Consider the following 25,650-nt stretch of genomic DNA (forward strand, 5'->3'; position numbering starts at 1 on the left):
TTAAATTGCAAATGGTTGCACATGAAAATTAAAATATAATAAAATAATTAATAAAAAGGTTTTGCGTTATTGCAAAACCGAAGCCCTAATTGGAGAAAGCTCTTTATTAAGGAATTAGAGATCATTTCTCCATATCGAGATTTGGAGGAGCCAATTTCCGAGAAGAGGGTTTTTGAAAGAAAAGGAAATTGCTTGCGAGCTCCATGCATCTATTGTTTTAGCATCAAATCCAGGTACGATCTTGTGGGTTTTGCGAAATAGTTTTTGTTCTTTGATTTCTCTATCTTCTCCGTGCTTGTTGTGGATCTATTTTTAGAATTTCAATTGGGTTGAAACCCTTGTTTGCGTATTTATTGTTCTTCGTTTCGAAAACGTCTATAAACAATTGAAGATTGAAACCCTTATTCGATGAATTTTGGGAATTCGTAATTAGCTTGGTTGAAATCGGGCTGGGATTTGAATAAAAGGAATACCAGAGATTAAAAATTTACAAATTTGATAGTTCCTATTTATTTTTCTATCAAATCTATGCTGGTTTTTATTTTTAAAATATATATATATATGATAAAATTACCATAGTAAATAAATTACTCTAATAATTTTATATGAAATAGAAATTTGTTTATACAAATAAAATCGGATTATTGCATGCATTAGGGGAGGAACCATTTTATGGTTTTATTGACATCTTTAATGGGGGATTTTTGTTTTTTTGTTTTGTTCTTTCTAAACATATAAAAAATAAATAAAATAGTGAAAAGGAGATCAAAGGCCATGACTTCCCCCATCCCCATGCTGCTACGTAGTTGGTTACAAAGGCAGCTAGGGTTGTCGACAGTGACTATAGCCGCTGCAGCAACCAAGGCTGCCTAAGTAGCGAGCGTTGCTCGTAGGCAGCAAGGCTGATGGACCATAAACGCTTTGTTTGCATTTTTTTTTAATATTTTATATTTTATTTAAAATTTATTAAATTTAATTTTATAATTTAGTTATTTAATAATAATTAATTTAATAAAATTGTCATTATTAATTTTAATATATAGTTATTATATTATGAAATTTCAATATTTGCTACTATTAATAATTTAATATTAAAATATTATTTTATTGATAAAATAATTAATATTATAATTAATAATTAATAATTATTATTAAATGTTAATAATAATATTTAATTTCATTAATGGTTTAATACTAGTTTTTTTTATTAAACATCTTATTAATTACTTTATTAATAATATTTTGATGAAGTAAATTGATAATGGTAATTCAATTGGGAAAAATTGATTATTTTAATTGAACTCGAATTTTGTTTAGATGGTTCAGTTTTATATTTAAAAACTTATTCCTAATTCTAAGGCACTTTGGATTACTTGTGAATTCGAAAACTTTAATATCTATGATACTTGGAAAATGAAAACTGAAACCCTATTTGTATATCGAATCTCAATGTTTTGAAAACCAAATGAACTATGAAAACAATTGTTAAAATTATGTTGAGATGTATGTTCTATTTCATGTTGGGTTTCAGGTTTGACTTAGTACGTTGACTAGTCAAGGTATTTACCAGAGACTTGGGGATTTTTGTTCTATGATGATGTTTTGTATACGATCTTTTATACCCAACCATGGTGATGTGTCACGTATTTTTATGATGAGTTTGTTTAGATGTTTGTGGTGCTTTCTAGTTTTCTTGTGTAGAATTGAGGTGAATGGTGTGACATTTCTAGTGTAACCTTTGAGTTCTCGATCAGTTATCTTTGGATGCTTTCCACTTGCTTGTATAGGACTAAGGTGATCATTGTGTTTTATCTTTTGGTGTTTTCTAGTTGCTTGTATAGGACTGAGGTGATATTGAGATTGGTCTTTAGGTGCTTTCTAGTTGTTTGTAAAGGACTGAGGTGAAAATTGTGATTTTATGAGTTGTTCTTTTATGAGCCTAGGGTCGGTAATCTGTGTATGTTGGGAAGTGGCTTGCAATGGAGGTCGGAGCCCTAAGTGGCTGCCTGGGTAACCCATTGTAAGTTGTTTTAATATGTGATAACATTTCATTAAATGAGAGTAAAATGAATTAATAAGAGTCGTTGGTTTTCCTCGCCCATGCCTCCAGTGCTAGTACAAGCGAGGATGGGAGTAGAGAGGATGCTTGGTTGTGACCTTGCTTTATTAGTATGTCTTCTTTGTATGAAAGGATATTGGCGCCGCATAGAGACACTAGGGGCCAGAGTCCAGAGAGGCTGCTAGGGTAACCTTAGAGTTGGCTCATGCGATGACACTTGCCCACTTACATAGTAGATTTCCTACGTGTCTTTGTTGCCTCTAGAATTAGATGATACTTGTGTCTTGGTACCCTTTGAGATAGTTTTCTTTCAAGATTTCCTTGACCTAGATGTTGGTTATGACTTGTGTTTTCATATCTATTTGGGACTTGAGATTATCTTCTCAGCATGGTGGGAGTGGGCCATTTAAGTTCCATGAGGTTGGGTGGTAGTGCATTTTTCTTATACCATTGAGATCCAACCGTTGGATGCCATTGCTAGATGTACCTGTGTAATTGTTCCTTTCATTGTGATCTTGTGTTTTCTAATGGATGGATATATTTTGTTTTATTGTACTTGATTATCAGAGATCTTAGGAGATGATGTATTTAATTTATGATGTATATTCTTTGAGTTTTTCATACCCTATGACTTGTAAAATGGATGATTATGCATTCTAGTTATGCTAAGTGGCATCTTATGTAATTGTATATTATTTAATTGGAATTGTACTTGTGTTTATTCCATGATGTGGATTTTGGTTATATGCTACATTTAATATTAATAAACTTTTACATGTCACTCAACATCATGGAACCCTTAAGAGATGTAATATGTTTATGATGGTTGTATGTATGTGAGTTATTGCTTCCACTATGTTATCTCTTGTTGTTTATTATCTTTCAAAAAAAAAAGTTTGGCAAACTTAGTGAAACTTTAGGTTAATTTCTTTTGGGTTCCCTGGCAGAGCATTACAAAGTACATAGCTTTCCAGTTGGTTGATTTAAAATACACCACACAATCATATAAATAGATTGCATAGGACTCTTCATCTTTCATACGAAGGTCTCTTTGAGTCCCAAAAATAAGACCCTTCATATTTCCAAACATTCAACACTTATATTTCCATACGCATGCCTCTTCACATGATGTATGCCACATGCCTTTTTGCATAATATTAACTTAAATATAATCATAGATATCTCTTTCACCTGAAGATGACCATAACAGTCATAACAAACATATTTCTATCTCATAAAATCAAAGATGAAAATCTGTATCGCAGCTACAAACTTCAACACTCCCTCTTAGCAAGAGAGGGATCTTTAGTTAGGCATGTACACATAGATGCAACCAAAAATGATAAGTTTACATAACATCTGTTATCTCACCATAACACAATCCACTATAGACACTTCATACGCACATAGATTGAAGTCACACACATGACTTTCACCATGCCTACTCACAGAGGGTACAACAAAGATTTTTACCTCAAAACTTCTTCCAAAGAAGGATACATTTCCACCATGCCAACTCGTAAAGGGTGGTCTACCATACCTACTTGCAAAGGGTGGAACAAGGGCTTTCACCTCAAACTTCTCCCAGAGAAGAATACACTTACCACCATGCCTACTTGCAGAGGGTGGTCCACAATACCTACTTGTAGCAGGTGGAGCAAGGGCTTCCACCTCATACTTCTCCCAAAGAAAAATACATTTCCACCATGCCTGCTCATAAAGGGTGGAACGAGAGCATTCACCTCAAACTTCTCTTAGAGAAGAATGCATTAATAACTGAGATTTTCTCTTAACGGAGACTCCCTCTCAGCATGGACAGCTTTGAACACCACAATTAGATGGCTAACTATTGCATAAACTTGCAAAGTGTTGGACATCTCCCTCTATGACAAAACCTCCCTCTAAAGCAAAGTGTCTCTCTCTCTCTCTTCCTCTTTTAATAATGTGCCACCAGTTTAGTATCAAGATTGCAAACAACTTGGACAATCTCTCACCATCCCATTACGCCCTACAACCAAGAGAGATTTATAATAACTCACAAGATCCACTTATCATATAGATCAAAGCAAAGATATACTCTCTTTCTAGTTAGATACAAAAAACATGAAATACTTATCTCTTTGAAGTTTGGTCTCAACACAAATACATAAAAAAATGCAGCCCAACATTCATATGAACAAAATGTTGTGTTCCACAGGGATGCGTCCCCTATGCTTTTAGGCTCGTACCTTTCGGGGACGCAGGGACGGATTTTTGCTGTCCCCAAAGTTGTCCCTTTTTGCCAAATTCGGAAACATCCTCGAAACGGCAAAAAATTTTGGGCAGGAAACTTGGGGATGGCCAGCAGTACTGGGGACAGCTTTGTTGTCCCCTAGCTGTCCCCGAAACTTCCAATGGTCCCCTTTTTTGCAGCTAGTCAGATAAAGGCAAAACAGCAAATTTTTCTTTTTGTGCGGGTCTGTAGTTGTCTTAAAGACATAATAAAAATGTGCAAACCATATTTGTCCATTAAAACACTAAAACACTAACTCTTCTACTCATTTTAAGCTATGATGTACTTGCTAAGAGGGTAAAAAAACATAGAGCAACAGCAGTAGCAGCGGTGAGGAAAGATTGCATTTAGTATTTCTATTTACTACTTACTATTTTAGTTGCACTTCTCTTTATTCCATTCTAATTTCATGCATAATACTTGGAAACTTTAGGTATTTTGATTTTACTACATATGTATGTGATATGTTATAATGGAGGTACTTAGTATTTGTCATTTGATAATTTTCCATGTATTGATCTTCTAAAATGTCTATGGTGAATGGTTTATCAATGTTATGATATGCATACTTGAATTTTGTCTCTATAAAATCCCCTATGTTTTTAATCGCCATCCCCTAAGATCCCTTCCCCTAAATTTGGGCTTTGACCCAACTCTGTACCGAAAACACGTCCCCGTCATCTAAAACATCCCCATCTCGGAAACTCCGCAAAGCATAGACAAAATGTGATAAGAAGGATGTTACCAAAAATGAGGACTGGTATCTTCCGGAATAGCCAACCAATCTAATCACAAGCTTTATTATCTTTATGTTGGTGTTAGACAGCAAGTGCCTGCACAACAAGATGTCAACAAGATGCATCTGCAGCAATAGACCGACACGGAGTCTTGCATATCTCAACATGGTTGGCAAAGGGAGGCTGAGAAGCCCTGCTACCAAAGAAAGAAATGGAACTTACAGTCGGCTCCTACTCATCCAGGGACAAGTTTTTAGGAATCCTAAGAGCCCCATGTGAGCAAACAATTGCCAAACACCTTCCTGTCACTCTTCATTCAATTGAACACCATCAAGGAAGGTAAGAAGAAAAAAAAAAACAAGGCTGAAAGTGAGGAAACCAAGGAGGTGGATCGTGAAATTGATGCTTCATGCCAACGAACCATGCGAGGTAGATTTCATTAAGGCAAACTAATGGACACTTGGCATCCATCTTCAATGAATTCAAACCTAACACATTAGACTTTACACCTATATTGAGAATCTGTCTATCATAATCAAGAGCCATTACATTTGCAAAAACTGAATATACAGTCGAAAAATTATAATCATTGGGTTTAACTTCATTAACTAGAGATGGTGAGTCCATCTTGAGTCCCAACTCATTCTCACAAGTCGAATTCAAACTGTATCTTTGAGAGCCTCCTAAAGATTTGAAGCTTCCCTTATCATCTAACGAAAAAAAAGTTGAATTTTTGGATACCATTATCTTTATACTATTGTCGTATAGCATAGAAAGACATCAATAGATATTACTGCAAAATCGAACGTCAAAACTGAAGCCTTCAATCAATAATAATAATCAATGCATAGTCTTTTTCAAATAACATTGATAGGTATATACATCACAGAATACAAGGGCCGTTTCCTTTGAAAAAACCAAAGCTAAAAAAAATCACTTCAACACCCAGAAGCATTTCATACAATATGTATATGAGATCAATATCAAGTACAAAAAAAAATCGCTAGTCGGACATACCTCCTCTTTCACAAGAATTGCCTACCAACCTGAGAGGTCAGTGGCCCCTGAGACGATATATTTGAACGAGTCAAGCTGCCCAACGTTATTCCTAGTCATAACGTGTGAATGCGAGAAGAGATCATTTCATCTTCCTACTGCCACATATGATCATCGATAAAATATATGGAATATATTATCCCGTCGGCTCCCTTTGCGTTCTACCTTTGACATTTAATAGAAAACAATAGCCCTTCTCCAAGAAGAATATATATCATTTTATTGATGTTTAGACACGTAGAAATCTCTCAGCCAATACAAAACAGCTATGCCAAGATGACCGGATGACAAGCACCATGAAGAGACAAACATTCACTATCACAACAATAATCCCTACCCTTGCTTGCTTGAACGAAAAAACTTTTCGAGGAAAAACACATGATTACGTAAAGAACCATCAGCAGTTTTGAATGTCTTCAATCAAGCACATTGAATGACAACAATTGCACATAAAACTTGGCAGAGACAATTGAAGAAAGAAGTAGATACAACATTTTATTTGAAGGCCACACGATACAATAATTAGAACAGCTCCCAATAACTAATTATAGCACTGAAAAACAAGTGATTAAATCACGGAATGGGGACATGACAATTCCAGATTCTTAAGAGAAGAAGACATTTTTCAGAAGAAAACACAATGCCAACTCATACCATATCGATGCCATTACATACTAGAGAGATGAAGAACATAACAAGAATAAACATATGTATCAAAGAAGGCATTCATGAATTTCTCTCATAGCATAAATATTCACATTTGGGCTAACATATTCTCCTTTATTGCTTTTATCAAACTAGACTATGATACCATGTTAATATTTTAGCCCAGATATTAGATAAACAACAACAAAGAAGAGTAAAAACAATACACAAAAGACTCAAACTATTTATCCTGGGAAAACCCTTTCACTTGAAGGGAAAAACCTAGCCACACCAGCAAAATATATTTTATTGATCATAAAATATTCAAGTACATAGGTTTCCAATTGGTTGATTTACAATACACTACACAATCATATAAATAGATTGCATAGAACTCTTCATCTTTCACACGAAGGTCTCTTCGAGTCCCAAAAATAAGACCCTTGATATTTTCAAATATTCAATACTTCATATTTCCATATTCGTGTCTCTTCACATAATGTATGCCACGTCTTTTTGCATAATATTAACTTAAATAAAATCACAGATATCTCTTTCACCTAAAGATGACCATAATGGTCATAACAAACATATTTTATCTCATAAAATCAAAGATGAAGATCTCTATCGCAGCTACAAACTTCAACAGAGTCTTCAAAAGCTATTTTATTTTATTTTTTTAGTATACTGTTTAATTGTTGATATGTACCATAAATGGAATGAAGTTAAAAATAAACACAGTTATGATCCAAAAGCTTATACAATGATATGTGACATGTCATCTACTTTTTTAACATTTTCATTTACTTATTTATAACACCATGTTAGGTTGTTGCAAATCAATTTGAATCACACACAAGTATCTTAAGATGACTTGTTAAAATGTGAGGGCATTGCTCAAAAATGATGATCGGTGGGCTTTTTTAGAATATGTTTTGAGTTTCATTTAGCTCGTCATCAACATGATTGGCCATGCTAATACAAAGCATCCACATTTGGGTGAAATTTATGATGGCATAGACTTAATGGTTGAAAAACTAAAGACCATAATAATGGCCAAGGTCCATGACTGTATAGAAGCATTATTCAAAAGGGTGTAAAAGATCATTGTAGACCATTGACACAAGATGCTCATGCCCTTGCATCTCCTATATTTTTTTGTCTCTAAAATATTATATCTCAAAGAACTTTTATTCCTGACAAGAATGGCACCATAGAATGAGCTATTAGCTACAACACTACATTCAAAAGAATAATTCCCAAACGCAAAAATACAAAGTATTGACTTGAGTAACTTTCATATCTTCAAAGAGTCATTGGGCTCTCTAAGACAAGTACCCAAAAAATGCCCATGAATGACAATATATGCATAGACAAGAATCCATTTGCATATAGCTTCTTGCAATAAAAGTTCCCTCTCAAATATAAATCATTTTTAACTTTCTCAATTTTCATTTGATTCTATTTACTATGAATTTAAAATTTATAATACATGTTTTATATGTGCAAATTCAACAGGTTGCAAGTTACTCTTTAGTTGAGTGGAAGTGAGATACATAATATTAACTAGGTGTACAAAAAAGCTAAGGATTTGGTATTTGTGCATCCTACTTGGGTCTCTTGTCACATTAGAGGCCTAAGTACTGGGGCAAATAAAACAATTGGATGTAATTCTTGAGTGTCCTAATTTAGATGTTATAGTTGCATAGGTTGCCAAAGTATTTATAGATGAAGTGACTAATGCTTATGATGTGGTTGGCAGGAGTGACTCCATAGTTAATTGTGGTCCAAATGAAATTGAACCAAATGTTGACTTTGATTTATTAAGTAATAATTGATTGCAAATTGACATTCGACAAATATGTCTGTTATAAATTTATGAGTATTTTCATTTTTGCAAATTACGAGGCATTATAAATACATACATATGCATATCAAGAGAGAGGAAGGGAGAAACAAATACCCATAGCTCACAAACTCAAACTCGGAGAGTACTCAAGAAGCCCAAAATTTTAATCTCGGCAAATACTAGACATAAACCAGGCAACTTAAAAAGTGCTAGATTTTAAAAAATCCTAAACAAACATAATTTTTTGTAAAGTTCAACGACAAAATAAAATTTAAATTGAAAATTGACATTTTGACAGAGAAAACACATGGTTTTATAGCAAAAGAAAAATGTGAACAATGCATTTTAACCAGTGGTTTAACCTACAAAGACATTTTTATCCACATTTTTTTGTGCCTATAAAAATTGAAGAGTTAAACTTGTGAAAACTTGCACAGCAAAAAAAATAGAAAGTACTCAACAACATAGAGAGTACTCAAAGAGCTTGCAATCTATGCAGATACCATACACAAGGGGAAAAAATCATATTGTCACACTCAAACGTCGTAACTGCACTCATAACTATACTCGTGCCCATATCAAGACCAACAACTTAACTTTCTTCTTACCTACCCATGATCCAAAACTCAATGTCAAGTGGAATCTAAGTTCCCTAAATATAGACCCATCACCACTCAATGGCATTGCAAATTTCAAATAGTTTGGATTGCCATTTTGGATCCCAAACTAGCTCATTTTATTTGGGGTCTCCTTTAATGGTCTTTTCACCAAATATTAGCTCATTCGTTTGGCTCTATGTTCCCCCAAGTTTTCGGGACGAGGACGACAAGGGACAGCGGAACGGGTTCCTAGGATGGCAAAAAAATTGCCGATTTTAGGGACAGGGGGGCGACAAATGGGGGCGGCTATATAAATATAGGGAAATTCGCATATATACATTATATTCATATGAAGACATGGATAAACCATGCAATTTAAACATCATAGAACCTTAACATACAACATTTTAATAAATCAAACTCAATGCTCAATATGCTATAATGCACTCATAATTTGGAATTATTATCCATGTGCATATTAAAATAATAACATAAAAAAGCAAGAGCCTACAACACAACGATAAATTGTGAGCCTCTTAACTAGGAGGTCTTGGGTTTGAATCTACTTGAGCTTAATAAATAATAATAATTAATCACAGCACATAATAATAATTAATCTTGGCTTCAGCCTCTTACCCATAAAAATAATAGTAATAACATAAAAATTTGCAAAATATGCAATAACATAATTTAGAATTCAGTTTCAATAGCAACAAGAACAATAACCCACCTTCCAAATTAAAACACACTACTATCATTTAATTCTGAAAAAACACTTCCAATTCATTGTAAGTGGACTGATATTAATACAAAAAGGTCCTCTATACAATTCTAATCATGATATAAGTTTGTTACAATAAGACAGTATCTTGATGTTACTTCCAATATTCACCATATCTTCCACAAAGGATTCAAATCAACCCACTACCAACCAAGCACTGATGTATTGCTAGAAAATGACATAAGGATGCATGTTCTAGGTCTATAATGCACTTTTCAGACTTTCCCAGCACCTTGCAAATAGTCTGCTATATAATTTTGAGCGTGTAGCATGACTGTAACAGCAATATTAATTCCATGATTCTTCATGCAATGTTGTCAAATACTAATCAGAGGGCCCCAAATAGTAGGAATCAACTACCAAACAATAATAAGCATGTTAGGGGGAACTTGAAAGGGGGGGCCCAATTTAAAATTAAAAAGAATTTGTTTTATAAAAGAAATATATTTTATAAGTGTTGATGTTGTCTATAAAATCGGGGACAACCACTCATCCTAGGGACTTCCAAGGCGTCCTCAGGACATACAGGCGTCCCCCAAAGAAAATCCCCAAAGTCCCCAAGTTTTCAAGACGTTTCCTGGGAATTTTCAGAAAGGGGGACGAGGTGGGTGTTGGTAGGATGAATGCTGATGATATTCCTATGGGGGAGTATTGTAGATATGTTATCATGATGATATGTTACATTCATGACTGTGTTTGTCATTGATGTCAACATAGCAGTTTCCTGTGGTATCTGACAGAAGAACAACAGAAAGATCAAATTGGTACAGACAGATCATGGCGTACATTCAATAGCGAGGTTAAAGGGAGATACTACTAAGTGTCTAGTATATGCAGCTAACCTCGGAAGCACAAGATATTAAGTCTGGAAGAAGTTATGCAAGTTTTGGTAAAGATTGTTCTGAGATAGAGTTTATAAAGGCATGTTCTGGTAAACTTGTTACATCTCTTAGCAGAGTTATTATTCTAAGAAGCTGAAGTTAAAGATGTGAAGAAGACATGTTGGTGATGACATGGCTAAATTCACTCGTCATAATATTACGTGTACCAAAAGATATTCAAGTGGCAAGGCGAAAGATTAATGTTATCGCTAATTGTAATGTGTTCTTAATGTGGTCCTATAATAATTAATTGATAAGGTGTAACAGCCTACACAAGGAATTGTTTTATGGATTTGGTATAAAGGACGGACATTTTCCTTTATCATGTGTATAGAAGAGACGCGTTTGTAAGCAGCTCGAAAAGCAAAATGCGAAGTTGAGCAGAGCAAAGCGGAAGTGAAGAAAACTTCATTGTCGAGGTTTTATTGAGTGATCTGAAGTTGGATACTTGGATCCAAGGTTCATGGCTTGGTCTACAAGGTCTGATAGTGATTGATCTGCTTGATAGGACAAAGGAAAGAGGAACTTAATAGTAAATTACTTGTTTGGGCAATGAGCTCTTCTTGTAATTGAAATTGCATGTTTGGGCAGTGGGCTCTTCTTGCATACATTGTACTACAACTCCTAACAGGGTTGGAATCTCCTAACAGGGATTCAAAGTCTCCTAACAAGGACTCATATGTACTAAATTTTGTAATAGACTCCTAACAGGGTCCATCCTCTAACAAGGAATATTTATATTAGTACATCATCTTGTGGGCATCATTCCCACCAGGGTTTTCCCTTTGATCAAGGGTTTCGCTAGTTAACATATCTGGTGTAATTGTCTATGTGCATCTTGTTATGGTTGTTGTTTACTTTGGTTGAATGGATAAGATTGTTTAAGGTTGATAAATGTTTTCATTGTTGGATAACTGATTCACCCTCCCCCCTTCTCAGTTATCTTGGTGGACTATTGTTTCTAACAATTGGTATCAGAGCATCAGGTCCTTGAAGATAAAGTTTAACAACGTTGGGAGATCCATGGCGAGCATTTTCAGAAAAAATAGTCCTACATCAAAAGAAATTTTGACACCTGAATAATGGAAATTCTTGTGAGTTATCATATTTGTGTAAAGAGCAAAGTATTGAGTTTTCAGATCTAGAATCCTTCTGTTGTATACAAAAGAATAGAAGCACAAGCAAAGATAGATCCAAATCCGAAGAAGACATAAAGATAAAGGAAGCTATTGATATGCTTACGAAGAGGGAACCAAAAGGTATGAAAATTTTTGCTTGGTGGACATGTAAAGAATTTGGTCATTTTTTGACTAGATGTCCTAAGAGGGTAAGAAAAGCTAGAAAGAGTTTACTTTCTCATAAAGTTGAAGAACTTAGAGCAAGTATGAAAAGATCCTTGAAAGACTGTGATAATAAGTATAGATTGGTTAATGAAGAGCAAGTAATAGAGGAAATAGATTTGGAGACTATTATGGAAAGTGCAAATGTGAGAGTTGATGAGAAATTCAGGATACAAGAAAGAATAGTTGATTACTATTCAGATGATGATGTTGTTACTAAACCAAGGAATGATGAAGTATTGCTTGAGACTAACAATGACTTGCAGAATGAAAGAGAGCTAAGGCAGGAACAAAGCTCGGAACCTTCAGTAGAGCCAAGAGTTGAGATAGCAACTCCTACTACGGGTAAGAATATGACAAAGAATCATCCCCCCGAATAGATCATTGGAAGCAAAGATAAAGGTGTGATGACAAGAAGCAGAGTCAATGAAGAACTATGTTTGATATCTCAAGTTGAACCTAAGAATGCAGATGAAGCATGTAAAGATGACTATTGGAAGCAAGCTATGAAAGAGGAATTGGATTAGATAGCAAAGAATGAGACATGGGAATTGGTCCGCAAACCAACAAACAAGAATGTGATAGGAACCAAATGGGTATTCAAGAACAAGACGAATGAACAAGGCGAAGTTGTAAGGAACAAGGCAAGATTGGTATGTAAAGGTTACTCACAGCAAGAAGGAATAGACTATGATGAGACCTATGCTCCTATAGCTAGAATAGAAGCAGTAAGGTTATTCTTAGCCTATGCAGCACATACGAAATTCAAAATATATCAGATGGATGTCAAGTCAGCATTTATGAATGGAGAACTTGAAGAAGAGGTGTGCATAGAGCAGCCTGAAGGTTGTCCTTTGACAGATGACAAGGACATAGTATGCAGACTGAAGAAAGCATTGTATATAGCAAAGGTATGGCAGATAGTAATCTCTATTGGAAAGAAATTGATGATAGATTTGATGATTTTGGTAATATTTGCTGATGATATCATATTTGGAGGAAATGATGATGAAAGTGACAAGTTTGCAGAAGAAATGAAGAAGGAATTTGAAATGAGTATGATAGGAGAAATGAAATATTTTCTAGGATTACAGATTGTATAGGATAAAGAAGGAATCTTTATTTCTCAAACTAAGTATTTGAAGGATTTACTGAAAAGGTTTGGTTTAGAAACATGTAAACCTGTAGGAACACCTATGGTAATTGGACACAAGTTATCTACAAAGGATGAGACACATACTGTTGAGCAGAAAAAGTACAGATCTATGATCGGAGGATTGCAATATCTGACTCACAAGGCCGGATATAGCAAATGCAGTTGGAATTGTTGCAAGATTCCAAGTTGATCCCAGAAAAGCACATTATGCAGCTGTCAAAAGAATATTTAGATATCTGAAAAGAACACTAGAGTTCGGATTGTGGTATGACAAAGCTAATGATTTTACTTTATGTGTTTATACTAATGTTGATTGGGCATCTAGTATGGATGACAGAAAGAGCACCAGTGGTGAAGCCTTCTATCTTGGAGGAAGATTGGTTTCTTGGCTAAGCAAGAAGCAGGATTGTACCTCACAAAATACAGCAGAAGCAGAATATGTTGTAGCAGCAAACCATTGTAATCAAGTTGTTTGGATGAAGCAGATGCTGAAGGATACAAGGATAGAATTCAGTTAACCTATTGTCGTACATTGTGACAACACAAGCACAGTAAATATGTCTAAGAATCCAGTGTTGCATTCGAAGACTAAGCACATTTCTATTAAGTAGCACATGTTGAAAGAGAAAGTTGCAGAAAAGGAAATTAGATTGGAGTATGTGAGCACTAAAGAGCAGATTGCAGATATTTTCACTAAGCCTCTTACCAAAGAGACTTTTGAGTATTTGCGAGGTATGCTAGGGGTTATGCCCCTTCCTACATCAAAGTAGAAGATGCAAGAGTGCATCAATCCAGTGTAACAGAGCACCATTGTTTGTCTGGACTGAATGTTGATGCTTCCTAAATGGGGGAGTATCTGTGATGGACAGAGTCGTCTAGGACTCTTGTTGGATGTTGTTTTGAATAGTGTCTTTGGACACTTGAGCTAGCAAGAACAATTGTTGCAGAGATTGTCGGTTGCTAAAACCTTTGACATTGATGTTAATGGGGGAGAAGTTCAACATGAAAAATGAGCAAGAACAAGTACAGCATATCTTTGAGACTTAGTACAGCATATCTTTGAGACTTACCTAATTTGGCACTTTCAATGTGGAAAGCACTTTAAATGTGGAAATCCTATTCAACATATGGAAAAGTAAAAATGTTGTTTTATGTCCAGGTACTATTGTGGAAGCTCAGTCTTCTGCAATACTTCAATTATTAGATGCTCTGATGTTATTTTACAAATTCAAGTCCAACTAACAAAGTTGCTTTGAACGTGTTACTTGGAAACTTTATTGGGCATTAGGCTTATGGTCATAGCAACAATGTTCGTTCCATGTGTGGCACTGATAGGTCCCCTCAATGTAGACATCGTGGTCAATTTCTCTTGCAAATGTGGGCAATCTTCTACTTTTCAACATTCAACATAATACTAGAATGCTCCCCCAATTGCACCTTCAAATTTATCTTGTTTGCTCAAGTGTTATCGATCAAGAAGAGGAAAACACAGAAAGGATACTAGCATGTGGAGAGCATTTCTTGATGGCCAAGACTTCCCAAATGACTAAGGAAACTCCTCAATTGCTCCCACCACCCACCCCCAACCTCTACTGAAATCGCTTTGCATATTGATGCGACAACTTACTTTTGTCTATGGACTCGTGTTGACTTTTGGGTGTGACTCCATTCTGCTCATCTTTCATTGTGAACTATTATATTATTATTTTATACATTTTAATATAAAGAATGCACTATTCATCATTAAAAAAAATAGTTATGTTTGGAAATATAAAGGTAAAAAATTAAATTTAAATTTAAATAGTTTCCAACTTTCTATAAATGCTTAAGGTTAATATTTGGCATCTGATATCAAAGCCAAGAGTTGGAAAATGAATTTTAGATCAGAGCTTTGTAAAGGTAGGTGATCCATGAAACCAAGGTTGCACGGGGACGGAGGTACTTGGGGTACTTAGGGTACTGATACGGGTACAGGTACGGATAGGGCTACTTTTCATAATAGGGGACAGGGATACTTGGGTATGTCAAACTTTATTTTTAATTACACTTTTATATTTATAGAAAATCTGAAATTATGAGTCATGACAATGATTTTTCAAAACAAGAAAAGTGACGAAGTTTGCAAATGCAATGCATTGTTTTCAGTTTCAGATTTGCTATATCTCTGTAATAATAATATATGATAAATGTTTAGATGCACAATAGAGAAGGCAGACTTTAAACATGAACAAGAAGATCATAAATCATATGACAATGACAAATTGCAAATGATAAAGCTGAAATAAACTTCTGACTTAAACAGTGATAAAGTTTATTATTAATCAATATTGTATCAAAGTTTCGAACTGGTTAGGTATTGAATTGTGCTTGATAAACAACAAGCTGATATGCAAACAAAAAACTGAAAAAAAAAATCAGAAATCTTAATCAAGGTCCTTAGCTAAGATGCTCTCCACTGAGTACCTGGTACTTGGGATACGTGTGCCTGGTAGTTGGGTACGCGGGTACGAGTAGCAGGGCTGTGGGTACAAGTACCCATGCAACCCTGCATGAAACTAACAGCCTAATACGGTTCGACAGGATTCCTATGCAACCATAAAAATGGCAAGGGGCCCTGCTATTTTCAGGTTGTCAATAGAACCCAAAATCCTGTGGGAAGCAAGGAGCATTTGCCCCATAGCTCATCTATGATTACACTTATCTCAAGCCATTCCATAAGATAAATATCCTAAATCCTTGATGTTAATTTTTTAAACGGTTGCTGTCTATATCTGAAACCTTGTTCTTGGTCTTTAGACTTTTACTGGCAATTTCTAACCCATTCCATGGGCAGTTGAGTATTGTTTAAACATAGTTGCATTTTCCAATGATTCCAGACAATAAGTTTTCTTACACCTTAAAACCATGTCTTGGACAAAAACTTCAATTGCAGGACATATAGACTATTGATAAATTGCGAAAGACTAATAATGCAACTTGTTGCCATTCCCTGAAATCATCTGTGATCTCATAACACTGGATGGTAATGTAGCAGGACTAGGACAAGGTTTGTTCGTACTGGGTGGGGTAGTACCCATTACCTTATCTACCTGGTGGGATAGTACCCATTACCCTATCCACCTGATTTGAAAACCCTTGCCATGTCAAATGGTGTCAGAAAAGGAACGACTGTGAGGTCTTGGGAGATAGTGGCCAAGAGATCTTGAGAGATCCTGTACTTATTTCTTTTGAAAAAATGATTTTCAGATTTTAATAACCTCTTTTCATAGCATGATTCAATCATGAAGAAAGCTCTGCTGGACTAGCGAGTACCAACTAAGAGCTTATGATTGACCAGAGAGCCAACTGGAACTTGCATTAAATGTACTGAATTCAATTTGAACATCGTAGAATCTTAGATTAGACATTGCTCCTTCAGAGCTAGATCAAGAAGGCATATGTAACTGGCCACATTTGTCAGTGATTGAAAAGAAATAATGCCGTGGAGTGCCCAGAACCTAGCCTGTGCCCTATTGGTGCTTCATTTGCTATCCTTTAGCTGCTAAACACATGAAATAGTTATCCTCTGCTCCTCTCAAGCAGTCTAGGTTGATGCTGATATGAAAATGCTTCTACTAATTTACTAGAGCAGTTTCCTATTCTCCATATTGCAATGTAATAAAATAAAATACAATTGCTATGAATCAAATATGACAACCTACGATGCAAATAGGGGAATGCCCTTATATTTATTCATTGCCTATGTAAATGGATTAAGAATTCCCCGACTAATCGGAGGAACCATGTAATTAATTTAATTAAAGGATTTGGCTTAGGCCTTTTACCAATCAAAAAGAAAAATGATAAACTGTTTATGTGATAATTTATCAAGATACAAATTTTAACAGTTTAGTTTCAAGCTAAGTATCACTTAACTATATTTCATATGTAATGGCATAAAAAAACGTATCTATCATCCAACTAACCTTCATTATAGTTAGACGATGCTCATATACTCCTTTTACCACTGTTTCTGTTACTAATTAAAAAAAATCACACTCATTGATTCATACCGTGATCTATTTGATATCACTTCTCTTTATGTGGCGAAGCCCATAGCTTTCGCTTTTTCAGTGAATACATTTTCAAGGATATGTTAGTTTATTCTAAAACCTTAATGAAGTATTTTATTGTACCTAGCAAAACCTAAAGCAGACTCCTAATGAAAATACTTTGCCCGGTCTAGTTTTAGACTTCATTTTTAGGGGAAGAATGGCATTCTGAAGATGATATCAGTACAAGAAAAGAATACAGCAGTAAACAAGAACAAAAGAAACATTAAGCTGACTAAGTAAACTCACCTCATTTTAAATGTTGTTGAAGACTGTCGAAAAAAGCGATTCGCAGCTTAGATCTCTCTTCTCAAATCCCCCTGTTCCTCCTTAAACAGCTAAACAAAGAGTGTTTGGCACCAGACTACCAAACGCCCAACTCTGAACTGTAAACTTTTGAGGACGTCTAAAAGTTTTCACTGACCGGTCCATAAACTTATACAAAGCACCATTTTCGAAAATAATTGTTGGGGGGTAATTAAATAGCCCCCCGATAATTCTGCCGTAATAAGCAAGCATAAGTAATGAGAATATGATTTAGCCTTAAAAAGTAGAGGATAATTGGAAAATGTTAAAAAAAAAAGATAGTTTTATATCTAGATAAGAATATGATTTAGCCTTAAAAAGTAGAGGATAATTGGAAAATGTTAAAAAAAAAAGATAGTTTTATATCTAGATAAGAAATTGATATAGATATGGCTTAGGTAGTGATCAAAACACATTTTATGAAGATGTAAAGGATGTTGGCACAAGTAACAATGGAAACATATCTAAATCTATATTTTCAGTATTTGTTATGTTCTAGTATTTCACATTTTCAAAGGTCTTCGAGGTATTTCTGGGTTTCAACAGTGCCAAGAAGGTGTAGCTATGCTTAAATGTTCAAGCACTGAGAGTAGAACTTTAGAAGATCTTTCCAGAAATTCTAATGGTTTGTGATTTCGAGCTACAAGTAGAAAGTTATGACTTCTACAAGTAGATGTAATTTTTCATATAGAATTTTGTAGTTCTCATAGTTGTTAAGAGTTTATTTTTGATACGGGAGCATCCTAGGGAAGTCAACAATCCTGTATGTAGGGGCTTTGTTCTCAAGTTTGTGGAGTTATGATTTGTGCAATTGGGGATCTACTCAAGGCATATTGTGGAACATTTCCTCAAGTGTGTGTGATGTTTGGAGTCATCGTATTTTAGCTATTGCTGGTAATGTGTTCTTATTTTCTAGTAGAGCTTTGGAGATTGTATTTGTGAGCTTCGATCCGAAGGAGTTGGTGGGTGCATTCTTGGATTTGGATAGTTGATTGGTGAGTGGATCAATGTCTAAGTGCATGTACTCTTAAGTTGTCATATGAGTTAGTTATGTATTATAAACTTGGGGCATGTCCTAAGTATTTAATTTATGTTATTAATGTTTGTAGCCAAGTCGACTTGTGGCTTGATGGGTATATTTAATGTAAGTGTATTTAATTAATTTAATTGGCCATGCCGACTTGTGGCTTGGTTTACTATAGGTAGAGAGTCTTGTGGAGTCTAGAGTGATTATCAGCATCTAGCATAGAGGGAGCAAGGAGTAACTGAGAGAGCGATGTTTGAGCAGAGCTAGTAGTTGCGGCTTGGAAAGCAAAGAGGTTGTTTGGTGGCTTGCGACCACAAGTTTAGATTCTTCTTAGAGTTCTCTACCAAAGCGTGGATCTAGACTAGCTAGGAGTTGGATCTTGTGAGGTCTTGTAGAACTACTATTGTAATCGCTTATATATTTGGCAGTAACCTGGAAGGCCTTATAGTTGGGCATGTTGGATGAAAATCTTATTATGTGAATTGGTATTATGTGAATCTAAATCTCTGTTTTATTGTTTATATTTTTTTGTGTGATTATTTGTTGGGGGCTAGGACATCTCTTTTAGGGACTCTCTTGTCTTACACTGCGTCAAAGTGGTATCAGAGTGAAGGTTGGATCCAGTTGATTTGTTGTAGAGGGGTTGCAAAGGTCTTGGAAGATGTCTCTTAGACAATTGGACCCTAGGGCGATTGAAGATCTCTGTAATGTTGTGGAAGTGAGGATCTCAAAGAAATTTAAAGTAGAATTTAGATCTGAGATGACATTGATGAAGAGTAACATGATCATTGAGATCATAAGTGCTATAGGTGGTGTACCTCGACATATGGGTACCAAAGATGGTTATGAGGAAGTTGTTGAAGACTTTGAGGTTGTTGGAACAAGTGGTGAAGGTAGAATTGATTAAGTTGAGAGACCTATGGGAAATAGGGCTAGTCAGTTTGATAGATCTGGGTCTCAGTTGAAGTTGAAGCATGAGATGGAGGTTTCTAAATTTTTCAAGTACTTTGAATCTTAAAGACCTTATTGATTAGATTGGTGATTTGGAAGACTACTTTGAGTTAGAGGACATTGAAGATCTTCTCAAAGTGATGTTGGCACAAACTAAGTTGAAAGGACATGTTGCTTTATGGTAGAAGGAATTGCAACGAGATTGAGAAGATGAAGGTGAAATGATCACTAGATGGACATTGGTGGTGACTAAACTAAAGGCTAAGTTCATTCCTATTGATTATGAACTTGAGTTGTTTAAGAGGTTGCAAAATATGAAACAAAAGGATTTGTCTGTGAAGGATTATACAGAGGAGTTCTACAAGCTAGCTATTCAGTCTAGGCATAGAGAGTTGTCTAAGGAGAAGGTGGCTAGATATGTTAATGGTTTAAGATTCAATATTTAGGATGAGATTGGTATGTTGAATATTACTTCGGTTGAGGATGCTTATTAGTATGCTTTGAGAGAAGCTAAAGAGGAGACATCATGGTAATCTTCAAGGGAAGGAGAAGCATAATCACTTAGTGAAGAACAAACAAATTGTTGAAGATGAACCAAAACCTATTGAATAGAGGAAGAGGTCAAACAAAGGTGCATTTAAAGTACTTGCTACAAATGTGGCGAAGAAGGTCACAAATCTTTTGAATGTCCTAAGGCTAGTGACAAAAGAAGTGTTGTGGTGCAAGAGGTTGAAGACTTGGTGAATGAACTTGAGCAGGATGGGGATAACTCGTTGATTCAAAGAGTGTTGCTTGGAAAGAAGACATTGGAACCTTGTTAAAGGAGGAATTTGTTCACGACTCTTTGCAAATCTGGAGGTAAAATCTATAATGTGATTGTGAATGGTGGTAGTACTAATAACCTTGTTGTTGAAGAGATGGTTTAGAAACTTGGTTTGAAGAGGGTAAGACATCATTTTCCTTATAGGATTGATTAGTTACAAGATGAACATGCTTTGGAAGTGAGGAAGCAATGTCTTGTTGATTTCCAGATTGGGCAATATAAAGATCAAGTGTTTTGTGATATTGTGGACATGGGTAGTTGTCACATATTACTTGGTAGACCTTGGCAATATGATTGCAGGCTTGTGCATGATTCTGTCAATAATGTGTTTACTTTTGAGAAGGGTGGTAGGAAGCATTCCTCGATTCCTTTGCAGAATGGAGAGCTTAATAGGAACTTGAGATTTGGTGGCCAAGTTGAGTTGGGAGATTTTGAAAGGTTTAGAGATTAGTGTGGAAAGCAAACTTGTTGTGCATCGAAGACAAATGTGAATATGATAGTTGCAGAAAGGAAGTTGTAGAAGCAGAACAAAGGCAAGAGTGTACAAATTTATGTGGTGGATGACATGTACGTGAAGAACTAGTTTGGGGTTTATTTGTTGAACCCCGAAAGATGTTCTTCTAGCTTTTAAAAACATATTTTCTTCTCACCTAGGGTGTTTGGTGCAAGAGCATCCTAAGTAAGTCAACAATCTTATATGCAGAGGCTTCATGCTCAAGTTTGTGGAGTTATATTTACATGGTTGGAGATCTATTAGAGGCATATTGGGGAACCTTTCCTTAAGTGTGTGTGATGTTTAGAGTCATTGTCTTGGAGTTAGAGCCATTTTAGTAGTTGCTAGTAATGTGTTCTTATTTTTTGGTAGAGCTTTGGAGATTGTATTTGCGAGCTTCGATCCAAGGGATTTGGTGGGTGCATTATTGAATTTGGATAGTTAATTGGCACATGGATCAATATCTAAATGTACATACTCTTATGTTGTCATATGAGTTAGTTATGCATTGTAAACTTGGGGCTTGTCCTAAGTATTTAATTTATTCTATTAATGTTTGTAACCAAACCAACTTGTGGCTTGATGGGTATATTTAATGTGGGTGTATTTAATTAATGTAATTGGCTAGGCCAACTTGTGGCATGGTTTAGTATAAGTAGAGAGTCTTGTGGAGTCTAGAGTGATTATCATCATCTAGCATAGAGGGAGCAAGGAGTAGTTGAGAGAGTGAAGTTTGAGCAGAGCTAGTAACTGCGACTTGGGAAACGAGGAGGTTTCTTGGTGGCTTGCAAGTCGAGTTTAGATTCTGTCATGCCCAAAATTGCAAGGCAAAAACACAACTACAAAATATTTTATTTTATTTTATTTTATTATCATTATTATTATTTTTTAAAAAAATTTATTTATTTATTTATTTTGCTTTAAAGCTATACTCAAGGAAATCTCTTATTGACTTTTACTCGAAGCAGCCAGGTTATCAAATAGTTATCTATTCAAGATTTATCCGCTCAGGGTAATTGAGTAATAATTATGTTCATTAGATGATACATACTTCAATCATTATAGATGTGTATGATAGTCAAATTTACAATCTTCATCACCAAAACAATGTATATCGTTAATAGTGTTTAACTATTGAATGTCCAAACTTAAGCATCTTTACAATTGCAATATGCAACAATTAGCTAAATAAACCCTTAGTCTACTAGTCTCTATATGGTTAATTTATCTATACTCATTTCTAATAGCAAATCATATCATTAACAAGCTTCTTGTTAGAAATGTCTAACATCCATTTATACTATGTACTATCATACCCACTTACCAATTTACTTACCTTACTTATCTTAACAACTAATTATAATCTATTTCCCCTTACTTAATAATCCATATATACTTTAACAATGTATATAATATACTTACCATTAAACATTTAATTACTAAGTATCCCCTCTAGTCATTCTTGGCAACTAATCTCCAACTATCAACTTATCAACTTTCTAATATGTTTTCGAGTTCCTTGCAACATTCTGTGCTAATCAAAACCATATAGGTGAGATAATAGATAATCTACTGACATGGAATCTTGTATTCAAACTGATAGCCTGAAGGTGATCTTAAGATAAAGTGACCATAGCCAATGGGTACTCAAATAATAAGAGGAACAATATTGAATCCATATGGATCGATATCATCCTACGATTCCTTGTATTCTAATAATGTTAAGATCTGAATATGGAACACATTTTACAAAATTTTGTAGCAGATGATATAGTAAAAAAAAAACAAGTATGAATCCTCAAAACATCAAAACCTCCATGTATATATGCACTATATTATACATTACCTATAATATACTAAGTTCATTGCTTGTGGGTTATGAAATAGATTAATTATATAATATGATACATCATGTATAAAATAAATTTCAACACACTTTAAGTACTTTAACTATAATACTAAAATAATTAATTTAATAATTTATAACAAATTCCCTAAACCACTAACCAAATACATTACTACAACTACTCCTTACCAACTTATTCAATTTACCTATTACTAAAATACTAACTAATTCATAATTAACAATGGAATGAATCTACTAACCATTCCCTTTTACTACTTGCTAATACTACTCACTTTCCTAACTCCTAACATAATTCGCATAGCCCTAGAAATCGCATGCTAAGGGGCATGTGAGTGATGTGATCAAAAGGTCGACCCATGTCCTTGGGTGGTCTGACAAGAGTCCCTTTAAGCATTGGTCGATCCCCAAGGCACCTAGGATTGAGTGAGTGCCACCTTTTTAGACTTGGAAGGGGTGGTGGCTTGTTCCACGTATGTAGCACAATGCTCCATGATTTGCATGTGGAGTTACAACATAATGGATCACGCATGGGTAAGTGTGCATGGCTATGGGCTAAGGAAAGAAGCACTTTAATATGTTTACTTTTGAAGATGGGTGCTTTATGCTATGGGGTCAATTTGAACAAGGGAGGAGGATATATATTTTAAAAGTTTTTTTTTCTTCCCTTACTACTCGTATGGGTTGATCCTTGCATGGGGTCAATGTACTGGTTTAAAAGTACTTTATAAATCTTTGAATGAGACTTGTCTTCACAAGTTTGAGTCACGGGATGTTTATGTACTAGTCCCTTTTTTTTCATCTTGGTAATGTTATTGCCTAATATATATTATGAGTATTATTATTTTTATTGACTCATCTAGGTGAGCATATGCTAGAGTATATTATGTTTGAATATTATATTGGACTTTATAGACAAAGGGTTATTTTCCACTTCTCATACAAATTCCAGAGAAGTAGAATGTGCATCTACAATATATTTTCTCTTATGGATTTTAGACTATGTCATATATTGGAGTTATTTCCTTCTATTTCTACTATGATATTAAGATTATTTGGTTGAGATAAGTTAATGTTATCTAGTCTAGAGATTTATTGGTATTAGATAACTCAAGTTTAATGCACTAACATACAAGACCAATTATAAATGTATCCAATAGATGAATAGAATCATTTATGGAATTGCTTATTATTAAATACATAATGAATCATTTTCCACACATACATACAAACTATTGCAATACAAAAAAAATTATTTCCATTGCATCAAAATACATAACAGATGTCCTTACAATGAAATCACTTAAGTCTGCAATGAATAGCTATTACAATGATCATCTTACATGAGAACTTTATAAGGTTTAGTTATAATTTGAATGCATAAATCTTCATATGTACAAGAGCTTGATCACCTAAATTCAACATGACTCTTCACAACAATGGATATTTCTTTACATGAACTATTTCTTTCCTTCCTAGGCAACAAAGAATGATACAATCTCTCTTGCAATGCAAACTACATGCATAGCATCAATCTCATTTTATACATACACAATGGTATACAATGAGGGGTAAATTCCTCTCACATTTCAGAGAATATAAAAGTGGGGACTTTGCTATCATAACCCATTACAGAATGACATGAAAAAGGATGATTTCTTCACAACACTTGATTCTTCAACAATTTCAAGGGGAAACCCTAACTTCTCCGTAGTGTCCATTTTCACAAACCTGCAAAAATAATACAAAACTAGGAACCATGGAGGCTCACCTCCCATCCTAGGCCTCCAAAGAGGCCACTCACCAAGCTGGGGAAACAAGATCCAAACGGTATACACTCAAGCAACTTCTAATGCATGCAACATCACAACACAACACATCACAATCCCTCCCATGGCTTGCACAATGATTCACCATTGGAATCATGAAATTAGTGGGTGAAGGTGTACTTTTCAAGTAGGAGAATTTCCATAGCAAACAATATCTACAAAATAAATTTCATGCCCTTTTGAGGCTTTCGCAAATTAGCAAATTCCATGCCCTTTCAGGGCTTTCACAACCATCCTCCAAACATACTACCATCAACTATAGCTCCCTTCTAGCCTATACTCCATAAACTTCCTCATCTCCACCATACTTCCCTTATCAATCCCAAGCAAGATATGAATGATTATGGCATGTAATGGAGCCCATACTCCAAGATTCTCAACTACATTGTCAAACCCAACTAACCCCTTTACCTTGGACTTCTCTTCCCTTCCCAAAGGGTGAGTGAGATCCTCATGCCCATGAACAATCAACACTCAAAAACAATAACAAAAGAAGAAATCCAAAGAAAGAAATTGCAACACAATTTACAATCGCTCCAACACAACACAAAACATGAATTCACAATAACAATACATGCTTGAATCACCATTATGCAAATGCAAAAGATGGTCATGGCTTGAGTACCAATCTTGGTCCAAGCTAAAGGCAAAGATAGTTGATGAAGAGCTCCCTTCTCCTTAGCCTCCTTTCCAAAACCCTAATTTTCTGTAAACTTAGGGAAAACCCTAATTTTCTCTAAACTTAGGGAATGGGTGAACACCTCACTAGTTTGTCCAAGTCTCCCTAAAAAGGCTCTCCCACTATCTATTTGGCAAAAACATCAAGCCACGTTCTCTTACAACCTTGTCCCTACCAAGTTTGCTTTTTTTGACTTGATGGAAACATGGGGG

At 35.0% G+C, this 25,650-nt stretch overlaps 1 protein-coding gene across 1 annotated transcript in view; it reads right to left on the reverse strand.

Annotated features, from left to right (window-relative positions):
* LOC149578185 (uncharacterized) overlaps positions 1 to 17,985 on the reverse strand; it is a 72,976-nt gene extending 54,991 nt beyond the window's left edge. The window contains exon 1 of the mRNA XM_089827787.1: positions 17,716 to 17,985. Coding sequence (XP_089683913.1) covers positions 17,716 to 17,720 — 5 coding nt within the window. The 5' untranslated portion in view covers positions 17,721 to 17,985. The remainder of the gene's footprint in view (positions 1 to 17,715) is intronic.
* Positions 17,986 to 25,650: the final 7,665 nt, after the last annotated feature.

The sequence above is a fragment of the Cupressus sempervirens genome, chromosome 1, assembly GCF_028749045.1.
Source record: "Cupressus sempervirens isolate cs-2001-9-10 chromosome 1, ASM2874904v1, whole genome shotgun sequence".
Lineage (NCBI taxonomy): Eukaryota > Viridiplantae > Streptophyta > Pinopsida > Cupressales > Cupressaceae > Cupressus > Cupressus sempervirens.